Below are 22,462 nucleotides of genomic sequence, written 5' to 3' on the forward strand. Positions count from 1 at the left end.
TGTAGCGGAACGAAGAAGTCGCCCCATTCTATAAAGTAAGCTACCATCCATTGTGGTCCATTGATTCCGCTCTGCCAACTGAGTAAGTTTTACCATTTCATTCACTATCATCGTTGCCGCCTGGTTTCTCCCTGTTCCCCTTGCTCGGGTCGAAATAGGGTCTCAAGAGCTCGTAGGACCTCCCAAAGTGGTATGACTTGGCCCATTCCCATGGAGTCTCAACTTCCTTGCCACCAGGAACATATTCATTCATGAGGAGCTTCAGGCACGCTTCTTCGCCCTCCTCGGCAGCAACACAGATGGCGTTCCTGATATGCTCTTGTCTGAGAGCGGCCGATTTGCACTCGGCTTTCAAAAGGAGTGCCACGATGTCCTCGTTGCCGTGCTCAGCAGCGACAACAAGTGGGCGGTCGTCGACCCAGGCATCAAGGTAAGCATCCGCCCCGTGATCTAGAAGCGTTTTGATGAAATTGTAGCCATCGGTGCCGACTCTGTCAAATTTGCTTCGATTATGCAAGGCACAAAGAATGGTTTTGTCATCGTCCCTGGGAGATATATTACGAGCGAGAAGAATCTCGACCATCGCTACATTGTCGGCTTCTGCTGCTCTACCCATGATTGTGAGGCTGTCAACCTGATCCCTGGCGCTCGGGTCCCCGCCAGCATCAAGCAACAGCGTCAAGGCTTTCGTGTTTCCGTCCGCGGCTATGAGGAGGAGAGGTGTCATGCCGTTGTCATCTCGAGCATTGACATCTGCGCCTCTCTCCAAAAGTAGCGAAATGGCTTGTTCGTGTCCTCTTTCAGCCGCAGCCATCAAGGGCGTCCACTGCATGTTATCTCGGGGATTGACGTCGGCGCCTTTGTCCATCAGAAGTGTGGCAATCTCAATATTGTTGTTGCCGGCTGCATGAGATAGTGGCGTCCGTCCATCCTCGTCTGTAACATCGACATTGACACCGTGCTCGAGGGTTCTTTTGACAACACCTTCACAGCCATCGGCTGCAGCCAGCGGGAGGGCTGCTTCGTCTTTCAGATCGCCGTAGGGATCAACTATCTTGGCTCTCACACTTGCCAATGTGTCTGACAGAATCTGGGCGGCGTCTCGCGGATCGTGAAGCGCCTCGTGATCCGCCAATTTGCGAGCAACGCCCTCATGGTCGTTCTCCAGTGCGTGTGCCATTGGCGTCATCCCTTGGTCATCCGCAAGACTCGCCGTGGCGCCGTGGAGACACAGCAAGTCAACCATGCCATTATGACCGGCTTCTGCCGCAAGCGAAAGCGCAGTCTGCCCGCGTCTCCAGTCGCAAATATTCGGGTCTGCTCCGCCCTCGAGCAAGAGTTTCAACATGGTAATCTTGCCGTTGCGAGCGGCTACGATCAGCGGCGTGTCGCCGCTCATGTCAGGCGTGTCTGTGTCGGCGCCCGCCCCTAGCAAACGCCTCACGACCGACTCGTGGCCTCCTTTTGTCCCGGCGACAGCCACCAATAACGGCGTCTTCCCGCTGGCTGGTTCGGGCGTGTTGGAATTGGCGCCGTGCGAGAGCAGCAGCTGCACGGCGGCGTCATGGCTTCTGAGAACAGCCCAGTACAGGGGCGTCCGTTGATATTCGTGGTCGCTGACATTTACGTTCGTGCCCTTCTCGAGTTCTCGTTGCAGTTCGTCCGTGTTGCCGGATGCAGCGGCAATGATGATGGTGTCCTCCCAGGGACAAAGTTCTGCTTCCATGGTATGATGTGTTCACAGCAGGCCTAACTCAACATTTATCTGCGTGAAGATCGTAAATCATGGAATGGCCGGACGAAAACCGCGGGTTTAGATGAGTCCATCAGGCACAAACCGCTGTTATCCTGTGCTCACTATCATATCCAAGATGGGCAAGGGACACCCATCTTCGGACATTTCCTCGCTCTGTCGTCAAAGGGCTGTGTTCGCTAGTCAAGCGTCCGATGACCGGAAGTCGGCTGATGCCCCACCACGACGAAGATCCTCGGTGATCTAATCGGTAAAGCACCCAACGCTAGGATGCTCCCTACAACGCAATTCGCTCTTCTCTAATTACATTGTCGTTGAACTCTGATTCAGTTCGGGCGCGCTTCGGTGGGAGATGGATGACCTAGTCATGGTCAAGGTCCGTCGTGACCCCTGCGCCTGGTAGTGTGATTCGTGACTCTGCTGATACAAACTCAAATATCTACGTGTTGGTGCCTGGAACTTGAATGACAGACTTTCAACGGAGACGAAGCCCGCCATTTCGAACAGGCACCATTGTGAGAAGATCGTGACAGCCAGTTCTGTATTTGGTTACATAACGCTTGATCAGTGTATCGCTCGCTAGGCCAGATAGATTACGCGTTGCCTACGTTTTCTTTTTCGGACTGAGTAAAAGAATTTTCAAAGAGGCCTGGAGAAGCTTGTGCTACAACTAAATGCAGTGATACTAACACCAGCAAGGGCTATGTTTGATTCTCGCTAATCAAGGAAGCCTGGTACCTATGAGGGGGCATAGCGGTGAGCAAGACCTTGTCGATCATTTCTGTCATTCTTAAGCTCGCTCCAAAGATCCCTTTCCATTCGTGTTACCTCGATCGTCAAATGTGACTTCATGGTCGTTGGCTGCGGGAGCTGCAACGTTATACAGTATCGAGTCAGCAGCGCCAAGGTGTGATAACTTCTTAATAGGGCGATGTAACTTCGACGTCATCTTTGCTTCCGGTCATGTCAAATAGGGCAGTATACCCGTGTTCAACGTCCAAGAGGAGAGAATAGAGGGACTTTGGATAATTGCTTGCGATCTTCAAGCCTCTATCACTTGGAGAGTGCCTCGATTGAGTGGGAAAACCAAGGTGCGTGTTGGTAACGGCCAGAGAATCCAGGAGCGACTATGGAAGCTCGTGGTCTTCCCTACTGATGAACTGGAGGCCTCGGGAGCAGGTCATCAATACGAGACAAAGTCATTCAGGGCACCACTGGCCGCGAAATTGCGTGCGGCCTTTCATCCTGTGGCTAGGAAATAGAATGATTTATCAATGGAGCATTTTCATAACCTGCAGAATCAAGGTTCTGTCGTTCTGCCGATGACATGATCGTACCATGAGCACCGAGAGGGAACTTCACCTCAAAATAAAGAGGTGGTGACAATACTTCCCAAATCGACGTACATATCACACTGCATCTCCACGACAGTGACGACACGCAAGAGGCCAGGCTCCGATACACTTATTCACGCCTTGTATAGAATGAGAGTATATATACGTAAAGCCGAGGCGTAGCAGCCCGGCAGTCCCAAAGTCCTCCAAGCCAACAGCCCGCCCCCAGTGAGTTGGCAGGGCGCGGCATCATGAAAGCCAAACAACACCAGTCGATGGAACTAGGTATATACGACTGCCTCCAAGCATCTCCCCAAACACCATCGTCGTCTCACCAGCATCGCCGCATGCTCGGAAGCACGCCTTGGATCGATGACACGACAACGAACCGCAAAACTCGACCACGTCCGGACCACAAGCAGCAACACGTCAATTGCTCTATCGGATCTCTCCCTCCCAGCACTCCCGGCTCTGGTGCTTTCACTCGTGCTCCTATCGTTCATTCATATGCACATTGCATCTTTGACGTCTGCACCGCCTCCACCAATTCACTACACTCCGTAGTCTATGCCATCTGGCGTCACGTTGAAGGGGCGAACCTTCCAATCTCCCACTCACCTCAGTCCACAGAACGCGCAACAATCACCCGCAACAGAAAGTCTAAAAGAGACAAGCCCCATGATATAACATGAATCAAGCCCTCGTTTCCGTCACAGTGACAGTGACCGAAGCAGTGACGGGTGCCTTTGTGGTCCCCGTCACGGCAACAGCCTGCGCCTCGGACCTGAGGGTCTTCGGCGCCGCGTCCCGCTCCCCCGACACAGCGGCAGCAACGGGCTCGTCGTGGATGACAGACTCACTGTCGGTAGTGGCGTCGTCGTCGCCGCCAGCACTACCGTCCGTGAGCCTCCGTCCGAGCCCGCGCCGCCATCGCCCCTTCAACCAACGCCGTCAGGTGGGCCCCGCCGTGGCCGTCGGGCCCGCGCCGTTGACGGCCGTCTTGGGCGGCGGCGCCTTGGTTCTGGGCGCCGACGGCGCCGACGAGGCGGCCGGGGCCGAGGCGGGCACGGTACCGCTCGTGATGCCGTTGTTGAGCACGGGCGCCGATACGAGGCCCGTTCGCGGCGTGCGGTCGCCGCTGCCGCTGCGGCCCGAGCCGCCGGGGATGTAAAAGTCATAGCGGCTCGGGAACAGGATGATGTTGGCGAGGCGCAGAAGTTCGGCCTCGGCTTCGCTGTGGCTCGACGCCGAGCGCGTCGCGTCGTTCTCGTCCTCGTCTTGTTCGGCCGGCGCCGACGCTTTGGGGGGCTCGCCGCTGTCGACGTCCATCGCATCCGATGCGGGCACCGAACGCGGCGGTGCGCCGGCGGGCTCAATGTCCCAGGGCGCGAGACCCATGGCGCGCAGACCCTCTACACCACCGTAACGCTCGATGGTCGCGGCGTCGGGGCGTTGAATGTGAGAGGCCTCGCTGCCCAGGCCGCTGAGGGTGTCAAAGTCGGGACCCGGCTGACCCGTCTGGAAGGCTTTGCGCTGGCGCGCGAGGAAGAGGGCATTGGTCTGGGTCAGGGGGCAGACGGGCATGTAAGTTAGCAGCGAGAGCTCGTTCGACTCTGTCTGCATAGAAGGAGGCACGCCGAGACGGGTGCCTCCGCTGATGATGGAGTATGCCTCGTCGCAGTGCCAGATGACATAGTCACCTGGTTGCAGGGCAGGCAGGGAGACGAGACTGCGGCGCATGTGAAGATGGGGGTGCCAGCGCTCGGTGATACGTTGGGCGTGGCCGGGAACGGCGCCGTGAATGACGGTCGAGGGTTCTGGGTCGAGGGCCCAGTTGTCGGCATCGAGGTAGGCGGCCCACTGATCAGCTTTGCCGCCATCGGGCTGCTCAGGAGGAGGACGGCGTGGGGAGAAGAAGGGCCGCAGCAGGAAGTAGGCGGCGACAAGCTTAGGCGAAGGCAGCACGCGCACCATGCCCTGCTCAATGTCGGTCAGGGCGAGAATACCCTGGAACATGCGAAAGACGCTGCAGGCACCGGCACCGTTGTAGAGATCCGTGGTGGCGCCGACGCGACCGGCTGGATCCCAGGGGTCGTAGGACTCCCAGTCACCGCGGAAGACGGCTTCGTAGGTACCGCCGCGCCCGTAGCCATCAGGTTCCCAGCGCTCGAGGGAACCACTGTCGACCTGGGCGATGACGGTGGACGATGCACTCGCGGAGAGCGAGTCGGCGGCCGAGTTGCCGTTCTGCTGGCCCACGGCGCCGAGCTTGTCATTGTGAATGCGCAGACGATCGGCGTAGCTGACGGGGCATCGCGTGATGTGCAGGTCGTCCGTCGACTCCCAGAAGCTCATGGCGAAGCGCTGGGCACGCAGCATGTTGGGATGGGCTCTCGCTCGGACTTGGACGGGCGTCCAAAAGAGGTCGATACAGGTCGGATCGTGGAGAGCCGGCGGCTTGAACTCGCGGTTCGTGTCAAGATACTCGCGGGTTTCCTGCACCCACTCCTTGGCCTCGTCTTCGGGCACGACGCCGCGGATGACGGCGACGCCATAGCGCTTGAGGTGGTGGGCAAAGGCGTCGACGCGCACAGGGTCGTTGATGTCGTTGAAATTAATGGTCGGGATGAGCTCGGCGCCGCGGCGCTGAATCTCGTCAATCTCACGGGCGAGAGCCACGAGCAGGCGGCGCCAAGAAGCCTCGACGGCGGCTTCGTGGCCCGTGATGAGCCGCCGCTTGACGCCGGCGAAGCGCGACGGCAGCGGAATGGGCTCGTTGCCGTAGAAGGACACAACGGGCGGCTCCATGTTCCTGAAGGCGCGCCGATGTATGGCGGCGGCCGAGGTGGTGGGTGGTGATGTGGTGGGGGTTGCGTTGGCGTTTGTGTTGGCGGCAGTGGGTGTTCTCGTCGATCTCGTCGTCGGCGCCGAGGAGGAGGACGAGGTTCTCGACGTCGTCCTCGTCGACGGCCGTGTGACGGCGACGGGCGAGGGAAAGGTTGGGGACAGCGATGTGGCCCTGGATGCGCCTGCAGACGCGGGTGCAGAAGACAGTGGCGGGGTGGACGACGCCGTCTTCTTATTCATCTTGGACTTGCGGCTCGTCTTGCCGGTCCTCGTCCTCTTGCCCGGAGTCGACTTGGCCACTTTGGTCGTGGCGCCATCTCCAGCTCCAGGTACTGCCCCAGGGACTGCTCCGTGTCCAGGGACTTGTCCGGGGCCTTGCTCAGGGATCTGTCCCTGGCTCGTGCCGCCTTCGCCCTCGCCCGGCGGAGGGTCTGGGGGCGCTGCGGTTGGCCCAGCGGCCCATCGGGCCAAGATCATGGTGGCAGGCCTCTCGATTCGCCCTTTTCCTGTCTGTCTCTGTCTCTGTCTCGCTGATCTCCTCTTCTTTCTTTACTCCAAGTACTTCTGTACTAGCAGCAGCAGCAGCAACAGTCAGCCACGTGCCGCCTGTTTCATTAATCCTCCGCCAGCCTGTCCTGGCCTGTGGCTCTCGTGCTTCCGGGGGTCCAGGCTAGCCTGGGTCTAATCCTGGTCCTGGGGGGGGGGGCGATAGGTGTGGAGGGCACCACAGCGCCTAGTCCTGGAAGGGAACGGAAAACGGGGAATGCGCGACGGGATGAACGGGCGATGGATGGTTGGAGGGTGCCAGATGAGTGGGCTGAGAAATCGGAGAGGTCGCCTGTCCAATAGGGGAGTGTCGCGCGAAAAGAGGAAGAGTAGGTAGGGTATAACAGAGAAGAGTCGATGGGGTAGGATAGTCCGGGCAGTTCGTTTGATTCTCCGGCGATTTCTCCTATCGCTTTGTTTTTTTTTGTTGAATGTCGCTGTCGTGGACAAGCAAAGCTCAACAGGAGAAGATTGTTGTAGTTGTTGGTGTGGGATCGTAATTGTAGTGTTGGTGAGTGAGTGCCAAAGGTTCGGGCTTCATTCAGGCTGTAGGTGGTGATCGAAGACAACCCCGAATATCCGGATCGCCAGCGAAGCCGAGTGACCAACAACCTAAGAAATCTTCCCAATGAAAGGAGCGTTGACCGTTGTCCGTGTGGGGGCACCACAACTCTGCTGCCCTGCGCCGTCCTCTCTCTCTTTCTCTCTCTCTCTGTGTCCTTCGAGTGTCTAGCCGTATGCTGTGTGCTGTGTGCTGCGTCTGTGACCTGTGACTTCACCCTCTGACCAACCCAGTCGAAGCGAGGGAAGCGGGGGTCGGTGCTGTGCGTGTACCGGCCGGTCTGGGGTTCTCGACAACCACAACCTCCTCCGTGTCGTATCTTGTCGTGATGCTGCTGCTTCTCGAGTCGACCCAAGACGAAGATCCGGGTTCGTCGTCCAATATTCGTTCGCAGTCTGTCCGGTCGTGATCGAGTGTCGCAACGACCAAACCTTGATCAAGAACTTCCAGAAAGGGGGGCGGGAAGGGGGGCCAAAGCCTGGGGCACACTGAAGCCTTTATCAAGTATATTTTTACCCGCCTGAGCAGCCAAAACATGAAAGCCGTTTCCACAATTATTTTTTTCACTCTCTCTTTTCTGTTCGATCAATTCATCCTTTACCTGGCCGGCCCAGTCCTAGGGGCGTTCATCCTGGAACAGGCCAAAAAGAGATGCTATGGAGCAGAGACGCTCCAGCAAAAAGCGCACCGTTGAGCCGTCCAGGCCGCCTGGCCCGCTCGCCTACTGCAGCGCGAGTCGCTTGACACGGCGACCCAGGAACCCCCATCAGCATCACACAGCAGCTGGGGTCCCGCAGGGATAGATTTAGTCCGGGAGAGGCGACCGTCGGGGGAAGAGGGACCAGGGGGCCGACCCTCATGGTCCCTCAGCACTCGCGCCCACCACACCCCAGAGACGCGGGCGACAAACCCGTTGCTGCAAGCGCTTCCCGGCGGCCCGGAAACCCGTGGCTGGATAAAGTGCGGCGACCCCAATCCTCACGCAGACGGCTCTCTGAGTGGACGAGATGGTATGGATGGGGGCCAAGAGATGGGGGGGAACAAGGCAGAAAGGGGTTAGACCTCCCTCTGGCTTGTGCTGTCGGCCGCCTGCTCCGGCCAATGAGTTTGGTCTGGACAGCTGACCTTTGCCTTGCCTCTGTCTTTCTTCGTCGTGTGGAGGGCCGAGTCCTGTGGAGGCAGGTCACTCACCCAAGTCGAGAGACGGCTACAGGTACCTTTAATCTAACCAGCCCGGTATGGGTGGCGGAAGTATCGCTTCTCCAGGCCTCAGGGCCGCCAGCTCCGTCTTGTCTGTTTCGGCTTTTGGCGAAGCCCGCCCAGATGCTGTTCTCTGGTGCGAGCTGTGGTTTCCCATCCTTTCTCCTGCTCTCGGTTTTGTCGCAACACAAGAAAGACGCCAAAAGCCCGGGGCAGAAATGATCAGCGTTGCATCTGAGTTTGTCGCCATTCCCGTGCGAATCTCATACTGATGCCGATGATCACGCTTTGAGCAATGTCCATGGCGATTTGTCGATGTCGCTGATGATGCTCGATGCCCATCTTTCATCTTCCGAGCCGCACCCAGGCGCCAAACACACGTCCGCGTCTCAAGCGAACTTGAAGCAGCAGCACCAACAGAGACACCATTTCGGTTCAGCATACTGACGGCATGCCGCTCAACCCTGCCCATCGGCTCGCGGCCCTGGCGGCGAACTGCTGACTCTCGCCTCCCATGCTCGCTCTCTCTCACTCCCAATCTTGTCCTCGCTTCCCCCGAAGTACTAACCCCCTCCCCCAACCCACATTGTGCGTCCCAACATGGTAAAGGCCACAGCCGCCAGATGAGCAGATGCCCATTCGAGCCCCCGTCTCGCCATTCCCGATTCCCCCATCATCGAGCCCCCGTGGTCCCATTCCGTGGTCTAGCCTGTACCCTAGCCCGTTGTACCCTGGAATCGACGGACCGCACAGCAACTCAATCAGCGTGAACACGGACAGTACTTGACGATGGCATCACCGTCTGGGGACAAGCCCTTCCCTCCGTCGACGCCGCTTTCGCTCAAGCTCCAAATCGACCGTCCTAAGCCCTCAAGCCCCCCAAGCCCCCCTGAAGCCTCTCATCATGCCAATTGTCCTCCTGACGCTCTTCCCTCTTTCTCCTTTGAGATGCCTCATCTTACTGCCCAGCTTCCGAGGCGCGACCGTGACACTCGAGCTCGGCTTCTCCTCCCCGGCATCTGTCCCATCTGCACTCTCCCCAAAACAGTCAAGCTCTGAGCACGTTGTGTGGTGTCCTCCCTGCCATAGCCTACCCATTGCCCGCTGTCAAGCCCAGGCACCAGACCACAAACCCCCACCCCCAACTGGCTGTCGGACCCCCCCCCCTTTTCTCGTCGACCCGACATCAAGGGAAATCCTCCGAAAGTGGGCTCCAGCAAAGCGAACCTAGGCACATACATTGCAAAGTCGCTCTCTAGACGCAGATGCAAGAGTCCCTCCCCTCCCTTACGTCCCCCCTCCCCCCGGCTCTCTCAATGGCACCCCTGCCTTGTCGAATCACAGTCAGCGCTGGCGCATTCACCCATAGCACCACCCGCACGCATTTCCTCGTAGCCTCAAGCAAAAAGACCACTCGGCCCTCTCAACGTCGTGCTTTCGTCTCATCGTCTGCGGGGGACAGGCCCGGACTCTGGCGACCGAGCCTCCCAATTAGGCCATCACGGCGCCGCCCTTCATCACGAACCACCGCCGTCTACCTGGCTGGTGTCGAGACTGTGAGAAAGAAAGGATAAAACAGGGCGAGGCCATGCGAATCGGAGGGTCGCCGTCGCCAAAGCCACACCCAGCCGAGCACAGCTGATGAGTTTCCCATCTCGATCTCGGACTGCTTTCCCCACACGCTGGGGCCGGCGGACTGGTCTGTCGAACCGCTGATCACGTCCTCGTCAGTCGATGGCTTGGTTCTGCCCACTCACATGCCGGCCCTGTGCCTTCACGGCAAATCCATCTGGCACGGCAGATCTGGGGGAACTGGGTTGACCTGTGAAACCAAACATTTGACGTCGATCTTCTCGTATAGCAGCCATGAATGTTCTAGCAGAAAATGCAGATCGGCACCTGTGGTAGCAATCCATGCCATGCCATGCCATGCCATCCACAAGGCCGTCTGCCTGCTCCATGATCAGCAGGCTTCCAAGATAGACGAAGCACGCCCGCCGGACCTCGCTTGACCTTCCTGACCTGTCGATCTGGCCCCCAGAGTCCGAAAAACAACAACAGTCAAGCCACTCGCGCCGGGAACCGTCCAGCCATCCATGCCTCACTATCTGACCTTGTCCAGGACCCAACCGGACGATGGCTACCTGCCGAGCAGACTTGCGAGTCGGGGATCTGCCATCTTACCCACCCAGAGCCTGCCAGCATGTCCCGCTGCATAAGGCCCACGGCCTGGGACCTCTGCTGACAGAGGTCATCCGTGCAACGGGTTGATTGCACGTCAGAAGGGCCACCGTATCGAGGAGCGGCGTCCTCCGCAAAAGGCACTAACATCGAGGTGTTCCTCGGTCCCACCCCACAGGCTTTTGAGGGGGTGATATCTAATCTGCAGGGTTCTGGCGAGAGCTCCCCGCCAACGCGGAACGACAAAAGAGTGTCCTCCATCCACCACCCTGGCAATACCATGGTAGTCCCTGAGACCATGGGCGAGATGCACAATCTCAAGTGCCTCGAGATCCCATCTCGGATGGTCTCGTGGCGGCGTCGCAATGGTACAGCCACAACGCAGAAATGCTCAAGCCATGTCCGTCGTCGTATGGTCCGCATCTGCTTCCAAAATGGGACGCGAACATCTCCGCCTGTCACCCCCATTCTTCTTTCTCTGCCTCCCAAGCCTGACACCTCCGAGGTCCGACTTGGCCAGTACTCTCTCCCCCTCCTTCCCATCCCTGAACCCGTGGCACACGTGCCATCGGTTCGTCGATACCAAATCAGCAACCGCCTCGCAAGAAAGGCATCACCGACAAGCCCAGATACCAGTGACGAGAATGGTAAAAGTCGGTGAACCAAATTGCGCACAAAATTTCAGAGAGGGGGCGTCCCTCAAGAGCTTCCCTGCCCCAGTCCGGACCCCTCTCCGCACTGCCTAATCCATCGCCCAAAGCTCTTCACTTCCGTGCCACGTCCCGAGACTGCTCTGTCGTTATCGCGCCACAGGCAAGGAAGGTTGGTCGTCGCTGATAAAGACTGGCAAAGACGCCCCCTCCGCGCCCAGAACATCATGAGTGGGCTTAGCTGATGTCACGAAAGAGGGCGCGTGCGGCCCAGTCTCGTCCTGCACGTGCAGCCTATAGTTTGTGCCATGGGCTCGCCTCGCTCGCTTTCGGCGGCACGGGACAGTCCAAGAAGGCTGCCTCACGTGTGTGACGTGCCAAACAAGCCCATAATTGTTGCTACCTAACAATATCGGGGCGGCTTGTGGTTCCTCTGTTGGTAGGCAAGACCGAGATGGTTGTGACATTGTGCTCGACGAGTCACAGCGCTCGTGGTCCGTCGTCTTCTTGAGAGGCGGGGAGAAGTGGCTTTGTGTCGGGCCCCTCGTCGCCAGCCACTCATCTCACACCATGAACGCTCTGTACCCTGACGGACCAAAGGTCACAGGACGTAGACAACGGCGCAGCGGGGCCGGTCCCCCGCCTCTCATCGGCCTGCGCCCAGACTCTTGGTGGCGGACCACCGCTCACGGAGTGGCCTTGTGTGTCACGGCTTTGAGATGCCAACTGTTCGGGAGCGCTGCACCGCCCGTGTTCGTTTGTTTCGGACGCCCTTTTCATCTGATACCGCAGTCGGGTCCTGAGAGGCGTAGGTATGATTATCTGTCGTGGAAAGCAGCCCGATTGATGTCCATTCGCCACCGCCGAGATTCCGGAGCATGGCTTCGTACGCGTCGGCCCGCACAAGCGACGCACCTTCCACAAGCTGACTGATGATGGATGCGTGAGACGCCACTGTGTCCTGGCTGTTATCGGCGTCTCCGACGAAGGCCACAAAGTTGCGTTTTCCGCGACAGCTGCCTTCAATGACTTCGATCCCTTCTTCGGTCAACTGCCCGTCTGCCCAGATTGCGGATTTGCAGACTTCTTCAACGGTTTCGGTGATGTGCTGTGGCGAATGCGCTGGTGGTGGCGATGTGTTCACCACCGCCGGTTGAGCGTGTCTGATGGCTGACGGCCCCGAAACGGGAGAGTTTTCCTCAACCTCAAACTCGGCTCGATGCGTCCGCTGGTGATCCTTGGCCCATGCCCTCATGACAGCATCATGTGCGAATAGAGTGCCAGAACAACAATCACCAAAGAGCCCTCTGATGGTGACATTATTCTTGTTCCAGGTCATTGGATCGACGGTGCAGGGCCAAACATCTCTGGGCTTAAATGTCGTTACCAGATGACGCAGCTCTGGCAAAGGCGAGTGACGGGAGTAGGGGAACCGAATCATTTTGGGCAGTCCGTTTTCTGCACCATTCAACATGGCATCTCCTTCATCCGGGCGATGCGCGCGCTTCTCTCCGATCAAGGCCATCACCTCCACGACATCTGCTTCTTTCTTGTCCCCGAAACAGCTCATGTCAAGGTCCAAGGGAACGTTGCGTCCGCTGAGTGGCTTTTTCAATAGTATATCCCGAACTGCTGTCTTGGTCGGTTCGGAAACAATCCGATTGTCGCCCAGCATTTGGAGAAGATGATTCAAATCCGTAGGCGACACAAGGTCAAGCTCAACTTCGCGCTCGAGGTCGTCTGCTCCGCCTCCGATGCCGTGTTCGAGACGGTCAATGCCGCCAGTCGTATGGGCAATGATGGGCTGGATCCATACGACTGGTCCCTTTTCGATAACTGGACAATAATTCCCCTTTTCGCAGCTGTGTAGACGTACGTTCTCATCAGTCGCGAGACATCCAGGTCGATAGGCGTTGCCACACATGTAGCCCGTCAAAGCTGGCGACTCGCGGCACAGATGAAGAGACTGGCCAAAGCGGTCATTCTCCGGCTTCGCCTGCAGGGAGCTGAAGATCTTCATCTTGTAGTCGTCGACGTGCACGCGTGATTTCAGCGCCTTGGATAGCGCGATCCATACTTCCTCATAACCATACGTCCAGGCCTGAAAATGAAAGATGGTATCAGGTGGATACCGTGAGACTTTCCCTAGAAGCTCCGCTATGCCCTCAGCCTTGGTTTGGAAGGGGACGTCGTCGATGAAAGAAGTGTCCAGGTAGATTTTGTCGAGCGTCTTGCTGCCGTGGGTGTACTCGATCAAAGCAGGATTTCGAGCGACCGAGTTTACGTGCCATGGCTCACTTCGAATGTCGCCGGTGTAAAGAACAGCCCTCCCATCGCCCTCTATCAAAAACATGACGGCTCCGGGACAGTGGTTTGCGTCGATGAGCGTCACCTGAATTAAATGGCTGGGAGCAAGTTCAATCTCTGTGGGTGTGTCCAGGGGAATAGGCTTCAACAGGCCTTTCAACCCCTTGAAGGTCTGTACTCGAGCTTCCAAAATACCCTTGGCAAAGTTGATGCGGCAGGGATATCGTTCCAGACGGAGTAGAATCTCTCTCGTGGCGGCCGAGCAATAGACAAAGGGAGAGCGCAGGCTCTCGAGCCCCGCCAGGTGATCGCTGTGGACATGGCTCAAAAAGCATGCGAGCGGCGGAGGCTGGTCGATAGAGCGACGGAAGAAATCCACTGGTGGTAGTCAGCGTTAATCCACGCAGTTGATAGAGGTGACAAAAACTCGGTGGTTTGGACGAACCTCGAATGTCTGGGAACTCTCTGACGATTCCGTTAAAAGTCGACATGCTCAGAAGGGAGCTTTATAAAACCAAGAGTCTCTCAAGCTTCACCTGTGGGAGCCATATGCGAGATAGACTCGGAAAGGGGAAGAATGCGCGTAGATGAAGAGGTGATTGAAGTTGTCTAGTTGGACAGCGAGTCGAAGTGGCCACTGCCGGACAAAGCAGGGTGTCCCGAGCATCAAGTAGAAGCCTGGAAGTCGAGACAGATCCCCTGGACCGTAATCTTAGCAGGTAGGAATGCAGAAGTTGCGCTCGTATGCATCGTGTTCGAGGGTTGTTCGAGGCTGATGTGAATCTGGATTGGGATTGAAGTCGATGGGATGAGGTTGTGACAAAAGACACGATGCGTACTGTGCATTTACAGTGCGCATGCTGCTGCCTACAGGTGACTTACAGTACTCCAGATGAGCGTGGCGAATGAAAGTCAAGCACTCCACATAGACTCATGACGAATTTTTTAAAAAAGAAAAAAAAAATTGAAAAAAAAAAATTGCAAGAGATACTGGTATTTGCTGTTGCATTCAACTTTCATGGTGAAGTTTTCGACCGCGATAGAGGGTGGAATGGCCACATCATGTATTATTGTCCTCCTCCCATGCTGTGTCTGATGAAAGAGGAAAACACAGTGCCCCGGCTAAATGCCGGTGGTGTTGGCTGTCAGCTCTCACAGCGGGCCAGAACAGATCGTGATGTCCTCCAGGCAGGAAAGCTCCGCCATCATGCCCGTCCTAAATCATGTTGAGCAATGCATCACTATCGCCTCAAAACAGACAGCTCTCCTTCTCTCCATACACAACCAACTCCTAGCTCATGCATGACGTTTATGCACCGTGTTCTTCGGCTTTCCTGGGTCCGCACACAAACGCTCATTGGGGAAGCCAGTTGTCAGCAAACCTTATTTTCCCTATATCGCACGGTCTTGCAAAGTCATTGGGATGCCGGGAACTTTCTGTTCCAATATCATGACGGGACGTTCAACATCTCTTCTCTGTCTTGCTGCTGCAACATGGCGAAGAGACATCGATGCGAACCACCAGTATGGGACGTGGCTTACCATTGAACCAAACATGTCAGGTCAGCGGATCGCCCTGGCTGCCAGATAGTATCTGCCGACTCGTCATCCGAGCGCAGGAACCTTTTGGTCCTCCAGATATATGGTATATTGCCTCCGCCTCTGCCCATGCGACCACGCGCTATCACTCCAGCTTACGCGGTTCGCGTCGTCTGCGAGTCAGCAAACCAGCACAATCCCGAAGAGGAGAACCGGCGGGATACGATGACCGTTTGCTTAGCTCAGTTCCCCGTTCTGCTGATTCATAGTGAGCAAGAATCTCTTAGAGTTCATTTGATCTATATTACCCTGCAGCTCACCCGAGCGCTTGGACATTTCGCGCTACTCAGCCTGTTGTGGTTCACCAATCCCCCGCATTCTGTCAGAGACAGATGCCGGCGTGAAGCCCAGGTTCTCGTTCACTTTGCTCTCAAATGGTCCCAGCTGACATTCTAGACACACCGCATTGGCCGAATAGAAAACTGGACATGCCCCAATTTGGGAAACCCGGATCAAGCGACCGTCACCCTAGGGCTTTTCCCACGGCGGCACCAACCTGAGCTTCCGCTTCATGTGGGGTGTCGCAAGGACCGCATCGCACATTCCGTACTCCCACATCCGGCAACTGTTGGGCGGTTGGTGGATCGCTGATGGCACAGCCCGACTCAAGAGTGATCTCCGTTGGTCAAGGCTGCGCAAGATTGCTGTGCAAGGCCACGAGGCAGGCCCGATAACAACTTCACTGCTCATCGGGATCGTCAAGATCCTAGCCCCCACAAACTTCATCTCTTCTCTCAGACGCTCAAAAGTAGCCTCTCTTTCAGCGTACCTACATCATTGCAACACCGTTGTTCGTTCCAAATGCCGCCATCCCGCATCGCCTACCCCTCTCAACCAGCCAACTGATCTTTCGCAATTAATCGACGCAGTGTTGTCTACCGTGCCGCTCCTCGTCCCACCCAGGCAATATGGACCTGTCACATTGGAACCGGAGCCGATCCCCGCTATGCCCCTTTCGGCACGGAAGAGAACATCATGGCCCTGCCAATGCCTCCAAGCCCAGGAGGCGAACGTGGTTCGTGTGTATGCCATTGACTACCATGTCCCATGGTTTATTGCTCTTCCTTGGTCAGATCGACCAATCGACCAAGGAAGCAGCCAAAGAGCCAAGATGCCCGCCGCGCAGAGTTCCCGAGGATGAAACTCCTCGTAGTCGCCTTAAAACCATCCAGACATCCCGTTCCAGGCCGTCGGTGCTCTTTGCTCATCGGTTGCAACGCTTTCTCTCGCCTTCTTCGACACCAAGATGAGGTTCTTCAGCCGTGTTGGCGCCGGTGCGGCCCTCCTGGCCGCCGTCTCCTGTAGGTCCCGACACGACCCCTGCCAGCCACGACCGGAGCTAACTCGCACACAGTCCTCGAGGGAGTCGCAGGCCAGACCGACTGGACGAGTCCGGATACCGGCATCGTCTACCAGTCGTACACGGGCTCTACTGGCATGACGTACGGTATTGCTCTGCCTACCAACTCACTGACTGTGGACGCCACCGAGTACCTCGGCTACATTGTAAGTGTATCGACTTGGCATCGCCGGCCCAGCATTTCTGACGTGCGCAAAGAACTGCCCGACGCCCGCCGGCGAGGACCAGGGATGGTGCGGTCTCTCACTCATGCCCAGCATGACCAACAGTCTGCTGTTCATGGCACACCCGTACGAGGGCGAGGTCCTGACTTCGTTCCACTTTGCCACTTCGCGCGAGTCGGTCGAGAACTACAAGGGACAAGCCACAATCGTGAGTTCGATTCCCCCTTCCAAATTGCGAATCGCAGACGCCAAGTTTATCACGTATTGACCAGCGTCCTAGACGCAAATCACATCACGCGTCACCGCGACTGGCTTCAGCCTCGAATACCGCTGCCAGAACTGCTTCAACTGGGAGCAGGACGGCTTCGTCGGCGGTCATGCCACGACCCAGGGCTTCATCGTCACCTCGTGGGCCCTCTCCAACAAGGCACCCGGCAACGCCGTCTGCCCTTCGGCCCTCGTCATTGAGCAGCACGCGAGCCAGGGCATCAACGGCGGCGCCATCACGCCCGGGTTCACCAACGCCAACTATGCCACCTGGGCGCAGCTCGCCAACAAGGTTGTCACCGGAAACTGTGGCGGCGGCACACCCACCTCTACCGGCGGCGCTGGCCCGACTACAACGTCGGTGCCCGAGACGCCCGTCACGGGTGTTCCAGTCCCCAACACGGCCTACGACTACATCATTGTAGGCTCTGGCGCTGGTGGTATCCCTCTTGCCGACAAGCTCAGCGAGGCCGGCCACAAGGTACTGCTGATTGAGAAGGGTCCTCCCTCTTCGGGGCGCTGGGGTGGCAAGCGTGGCCCGACCTGGCTCGCGAACACGAATCTGACCCGATTCGATGTGCCGGGTCTCTGCAACGAGATCTGGCACGACTCGGCCGGCATTGCTTGCCGTGATACTGACCAGATGGCCGGCTGTGTCCTCGGTGGTGGCACTGCCATCAACGCTGCCTTGTGGTGGAAGGTCAGTGCTTGCCGATACTGAAAAAAACGCTCGAGAGAGTTTCACTAACGGATACACATAGCCCTATGCTGCTGACTGGGACTACAACTTCCCCGCCGGATGGAAGGCTAGCGATGTCGCCGCCGCCCAGCAGCGCGTCTTTAATCGCATCCCCGGAACCACAAGGCCATCGCGGGACGGCGTCATCTCCCTCCGTGCCGGCATGGACGTGCTCCGTAACGGTCTCGCCGCTGCTGGCTGGAGGGACACGGACTTCAACGCCAACCCGAACGCGAAGAACCGCACCTTTGGATACACGCCCTACATGTACTCAAACGGCGAGCGCGGCGGTCCCATGGCCACGTACCTCGTCACCGCCAATGCGCGCTCAAACTTCAAGCTCATCATGAACACCCAGGTGAGGCGCGTCATCCGCTCGGGCGGTCACGTTACGGGCGTCGAAGTCGAGCCATACCTGGATGGCGGCTTCCAAGGTGTCATTCCCCTGACTGCCGTGACCGGTCGTGTCATCCTGTCCGCGGGCACATTTGGCAGCGCCAAGATTCTGCTGCGCAGCGGAATTGGCCCAACTGACCAGCTCGATGTTGTCTCCAACTCGACGCGTGATGGATCGACGATGATCTCTCGCAACCAGTGGATCAACCTGCCTGTCGGCTACAACCTCGAGGACCACACCAACGTGAGTATCGACTATTAAAACACTGCACATTTTGGCACTGACAAGTATATCAGACCAATGTTGTGCTCGAGCACCCCTCCGTCCAGTTCTATGATTTCTACACCGCCTATGACGGCACGGCCCCGTACCAGGCCGATATCCAGAAGTACCTGACCCAGCGCAGTGGCATTCTCGCCCAGTCCGCCCCCAACATCGGACCTCTGTGAGTGCTGCCTGCCATCCTTCTTTTTCTCATCCCATACTAACACGAAGCAGCTTCTTTGAGGAGATTCGTGGCGCCGACAACGTCGTTCGTCAGCTCCAGTGGACCGCCCGCATGGAAGCCAGTGAGGGCGAGGTAGATGGCAGTAAGTCCAGCCATCGCATCTGCAGTTACCGCCGACTAACCAACTAGGTGCCCTGACCATCTCCCAATACCTCGGCCGCGGCGCCAAGTCTCGCGGCCGCATGACCATCACCCCAGCCCTCAACACGGTCGTCTCGACGATCCCGTACCTCATCGACACGAACGACAAGGAGGCCGTGATCAAGGGTATCGAGAACCTGCAGCGCGCGCTCGCCAACGTGCCGAACCTCAAGTGGCTCCACCCGGCCCCGGGCACGACGGCGCGCCAGTACGTCACGAACATGGTCGTGTCGCCGAGCAACCGGCGCGCGAACCACTGGATCGGCACCAACAAGCTCGGCAACCAGGACGGCCGTATCAACAACGGCGACTCGGTCGTCGACACGAACACGCGTGTCTACGGCACCGACAACCTCTTCGTCGTCGACGCCTCCATTTTCCCCGGCATGGTGACCGCCAACCCGTCCGCCTACTTTGTCGTCGCCGCCGAGCACGCCGCCGCCAAGATCCTCGCGCTCCCCGCCGGCAAGGGCCAGCCTATCTACCAGCAGTGCGGCGGCCTCGAGTGGAGGGGCAGCTTCCAGTGCGCTGCCGGCCTCAAGTGCGTGGACCTGAACCCATACTACAGCCAGGTAAGTTTTTCCGACAATAGATGCTCGACACTCTGAATACTAACCTCAATATGCAGTGCCTCAGCAGCTGAAGCGGGTGATATTGGTTTACGGAGAAGATAGGGGGAGAGAGGGTGTAGGCCTGGGGCCGAATTCGATTCACTGTCCATATTGACTTGCCTGACTGTTCATATCAAGGTTTGGCACCATGCATCATGCCGTACATATCATTTCAACCTGTTCTTTTTTTCGTGCGTCTTCCGTCACCTGCTTCTGCTCTGTCGTGGTGAGTGGGGGTGAACTGTGAGACAAGGCCTTCGCTATTGATGTTCTTGTGTTGCATATCGAACCGTGGCTTCAATTTCTGTCATGAGTGATCTTTGCCGGCCGCGTGTTGTTCAATGTGAGACCCTAGAAAGTCAGTCCTCGTGGTATTGTCAGCGGGAACATCCCACAAGTTACCGTGGGTACAGCCTTGCTCGTGGATGGGATGATCCTTTTGTAGTAGGATGACTACCAGTTCCTCGTTTCAATCCCCATCTCATCACGCTCGTCTAGACACGAAGAAGCCCCGCCTAGCGCCATAGCCCGAAAGAGAACCCGAGACAATGGCAAGGTTTCTTCCAAGGTTGAAATACCGAGGTCAAATGGCTTGACATGAAACGACCACCCCAAAAGCGCGTCCAGGTGTGAGTATCACAACCATGACACGGATATAGACGCTCGGAGATTTCGTGTCCTTGGGCATACCGTGGTCTTTGTGTCATTAAAAGCTACTCGAGGCGATGAGGCTGCGACAATTCCGATTCGAAAGCCACGGCCGCTTGAGTTGATGGACTTCTCACCAGTGCAAAAAAATTCCAAGTCTGCTGCTACTGCGTTGGGTGTAGCAAGGGGATGTGTGCGCTGCATTACGTCCTGCTCTGTTGTACATTATTGGGGTCAAGTATGATGTTCAAGATCACCACGATGTCGTAGTACTGAATCGCCCGATTCACTATGGTCTCGAAAAAGTCTCTCAGTATGGAAAGCTTCATAGTGACTGCCCCGGCTTGCTGGTGTGGAAAAAAGCACTCCAGCAAGATGATTTCGAAAGATCCAGTCGAGGACCTCTCGCATCTCGTGAATAGCTTCGATTGGCCACGATGCCTGCCCCTCGCCAGGTCAAGGATACCTACATGCCGCTGGGGCTTTGTGGGGCAGCAAAGTAAGGTTGGCGAGCGACGAGTGCGTGGCATTGGGGTCGCTCGTGCCACCACCGGGCCCTGACAGCTCAGCGGGCTAGATCAAGGGTCCCTTTGGCGTCCCGCAGTGTCCCGCAGTGGGGGCTGCGGGTGCGAGAAACGGCTCGGTCAGCGCAGAGGCGCAAAGAGTGATGCCCGTCACTGTTGAAGGAGGTAAATAGTTGAGTGACGGAGCTGCCACATTTTGTAGGCGCCAGCATCGCATCCGAGGGTGGTGCTCACGGATGAGCGATGGTCGGCGGGATGGCAGGCACGGTCGGCAGCATTCGGAAGAGGGGAGACAACTAACGATCTTGAGAAGTTGACGTGTCATGGTGTGATGGGGAAAAATTGACGGAAGATTGCTGACCATGATAAATAACGGTCAGAGGGGCACATCAACAGTGATCACAGAGAAAGGGAGAGGCAAGAAGTGTGTTTCGTGAAGAACGAGACAAAAAGTACGGGACGATTAGGCGTTGAGAAGAGATCCTAGTGCAAGAGGAGACGACGGAGAAGAAGAAGAATCGTAAGCAACAAATGGAGAATGACGAAAACAGGGGAACGAGGCGCCCAAGGGGCCCAAGGGAAAGGGTGGAGAGATGAGGGAAAGAATGACACAGAGAAGAAGAGGAAGAAAGAGCATCCACCAAAGCCAGAAAGGGCCTGGAACACGGAGCGCGGGACACGGGCAGGAACCATCCTGTCCCAGTCCATCCTGGTGGCTTTCTGCGCGCTCGTGTCATTTGGGTCGAGTCTGTCGGGCTACGCTTGCCTCTTCCCAGGTGGTCCTTTGAGGTCGCAAGAGCAACTGGTGCAACATTCTGTCAGGCAGGCGCAGCTGGTCCGCCCCTCCCACGTATTCTGCGACGGCCTCCCCCCTCGACCACCCCCCCTTCCCATCATAACAAGACCACCTTCCCACCTTCACCGCTCACCATTCCTACCACTTCACCCACCGAGAAGCTCATTCCTGTCGTCGCATACTACACGTAGCTTCGAAAGTCCAGTCGTAAGTACACCGACCCTCGCCAAACAGAGACGCGAAGCTCCATCGCAAACCGAGCGACCATATCGAGGCGCCATGCGCGCGCGGGTGTTGTCGCATCCTAATCTCGCGCCCAACGCGCTGCCTTCTTGCCCTCCTCTCTCTTCTCCCAACACGTCGCGTTATACGTCGCATCACGATCGCACTCTCTGACCTCTTCCGCAGGAGATCTCGCGACTTTTTATCTCGAATACTATCCCTCCAATCTGCAGAAATGGCTCGTGAAGGCACCCGCTCGCAAACCGGCCACTCCAAGCCGCGCATCTTCGAGACAGTAGACACTGCGCCCGTCACCCAGCGCAAGAAGACTACCACCAAACCAGCTGTCAAGAAGGCTCCTGCCGCGCCTGCTGTCAAGGGAGCCAAGCCCACCGGTGTCACAAAGAAGAAGACAGCCCCTAAGAAGGACGGCCCTGTTGCCAAGGTACGTCCGTTTATGTTGACGGTTCTGGCTCCGTGCCCTTCGAACAAGTAGAAATGCCCTTGGATGGAACGCAGCGCGTGATGCCTCAGTCGTAGACTTGGATACGTGCTGGTCATTTCTCATGGCTTCACGGCTCCTCCTCTGTGACCTCGATGCCCGGGCGCGTCATATATGTGTCTTCACGTTGCATCCTGCGACCATTCTGCGGCACCCCGTTCCTCCCACTCCTGCCGCTACCCCTGCCTCTCCCCGCAGTTGCATTCCTTGAAGTGGCAGCACCGGGAATACACCAAGCTGGCATCAGGACTGATCTCTTTTCTTAGGCTAAGACTGCTGTGAACAAGGTCGAGAAGAAGGTTGAGGAGGTTGTGAAGCCAAAGAAGGTGCGAAACCACTCTCCGCACCCATTTCGTTGGACCGATATGCCTCGTCATGTGGTCTATGACTCTTCAGAATGCGCTGACTGACATGAAAGCAGGCCACCACTACCAAGACGGCCAAGCCCAAGACTGTCGCCAAGTGATTCCGGAGCACCCAAGCCTATGCGTCTGTCCCCAAGGGCGTACCATAGCTATATGTACAAAGCCTGTGCTGGCGTGGAAAGCCTTTGGCTGTAATGTTTTTTTTTTCGCCTAACCCTCCCCTTTCGATCTTCTCACGA

General features: G+C 57.2%; 5 protein-coding genes across 5 annotated transcripts; 2 read left to right on the plus strand and 3 right to left on the minus strand.

The window, feature by feature from the left end:
* Nucleotides 1–97: 97 nt before the first annotated feature.
* Nucleotides 98–1,726, minus strand: D7B24_009561 (uncharacterized protein; the record flags this gene model as incomplete). Its single annotated transcript, XM_028643631.1, has 1 exon — nt 98–1,726. One exon carries the CDS (start codon nt 1,724–1,726, stop codon nt 98–100), a length of 1,629 nt encoding a protein of 542 aa, XP_028492827.1.
* A 2,312-nt stretch (nt 1,727–4,038) lies between these two features.
* On the minus strand, nt 4,039–6,411 carry D7B24_009562 (uncharacterized protein; the record flags this gene model as incomplete). Its single annotated transcript, XM_028643632.1, has 1 exon — nt 4,039–6,411. The coding sequence occupies one exon, from the start codon at nt 6,409–6,411 to the stop codon at nt 4,039–4,041; it is 2,373 nt and encodes a 790-aa protein (XP_028492828.1).
* Nucleotides 6,412–11,779: 5,368 nt separating this feature from the next.
* Nucleotides 11,780–13,871, minus strand: D7B24_009563 (uncharacterized protein; the record flags this gene model as incomplete). The annotated part of the gene is made up of 3 exons (XM_028643633.1): nt 11,780–12,898; nt 12,950–13,758; nt 13,826–13,871. 3 exons carry the CDS (start codon nt 13,869–13,871, stop codon nt 11,780–11,782), a joined length of 1,974 nt encoding a protein of 657 aa, XP_028492829.1.
* Nucleotides 13,872–16,225: 2,354 nt separating this feature from the next.
* D7B24_009564 (uncharacterized protein) lies at nt 16,226–19,198 on the plus strand (the record flags this gene model as incomplete). The annotated part of the gene is made up of 9 exons (XM_028643634.1): nt 16,226–16,280; nt 16,334–16,485; nt 16,538–16,711; nt 16,784–17,470; nt 17,532–18,149; nt 18,203–18,351; nt 18,405–18,496; nt 18,544–19,127; nt 19,184–19,198. 9 exons carry the CDS (start codon nt 16,226–16,228, stop codon nt 19,196–19,198), a joined length of 2,526 nt encoding a protein of 841 aa, XP_028492830.1.
* A 2,393-nt stretch (nt 19,199–21,591) lies between these two features.
* Nucleotides 21,592–22,324, plus strand: D7B24_009565 (uncharacterized protein; the record flags this gene model as incomplete). Its single annotated transcript, XM_028643635.1, has 3 exons — nt 21,592–21,801; nt 22,125–22,184; nt 22,280–22,324. 3 exons carry the CDS (start codon nt 21,592–21,594, stop codon nt 22,322–22,324), a joined length of 315 nt encoding a protein of 104 aa, XP_028492831.1.
* Nucleotides 22,325–22,462: the final 138 nt, after the last annotated feature.

The sequence above is a fragment of the Verticillium nonalfalfae genome (assembly GCF_003724135.2).
Source record: "Verticillium nonalfalfae strain VnAa140/NRRL 66861 chromosome Unknown scaffold_97, whole genome shotgun sequence".
In the NCBI taxonomy this organism is placed as follows: domain Eukaryota; kingdom Fungi; phylum Ascomycota; class Sordariomycetes; order Glomerellales; family Plectosphaerellaceae; genus Verticillium; species Verticillium nonalfalfae.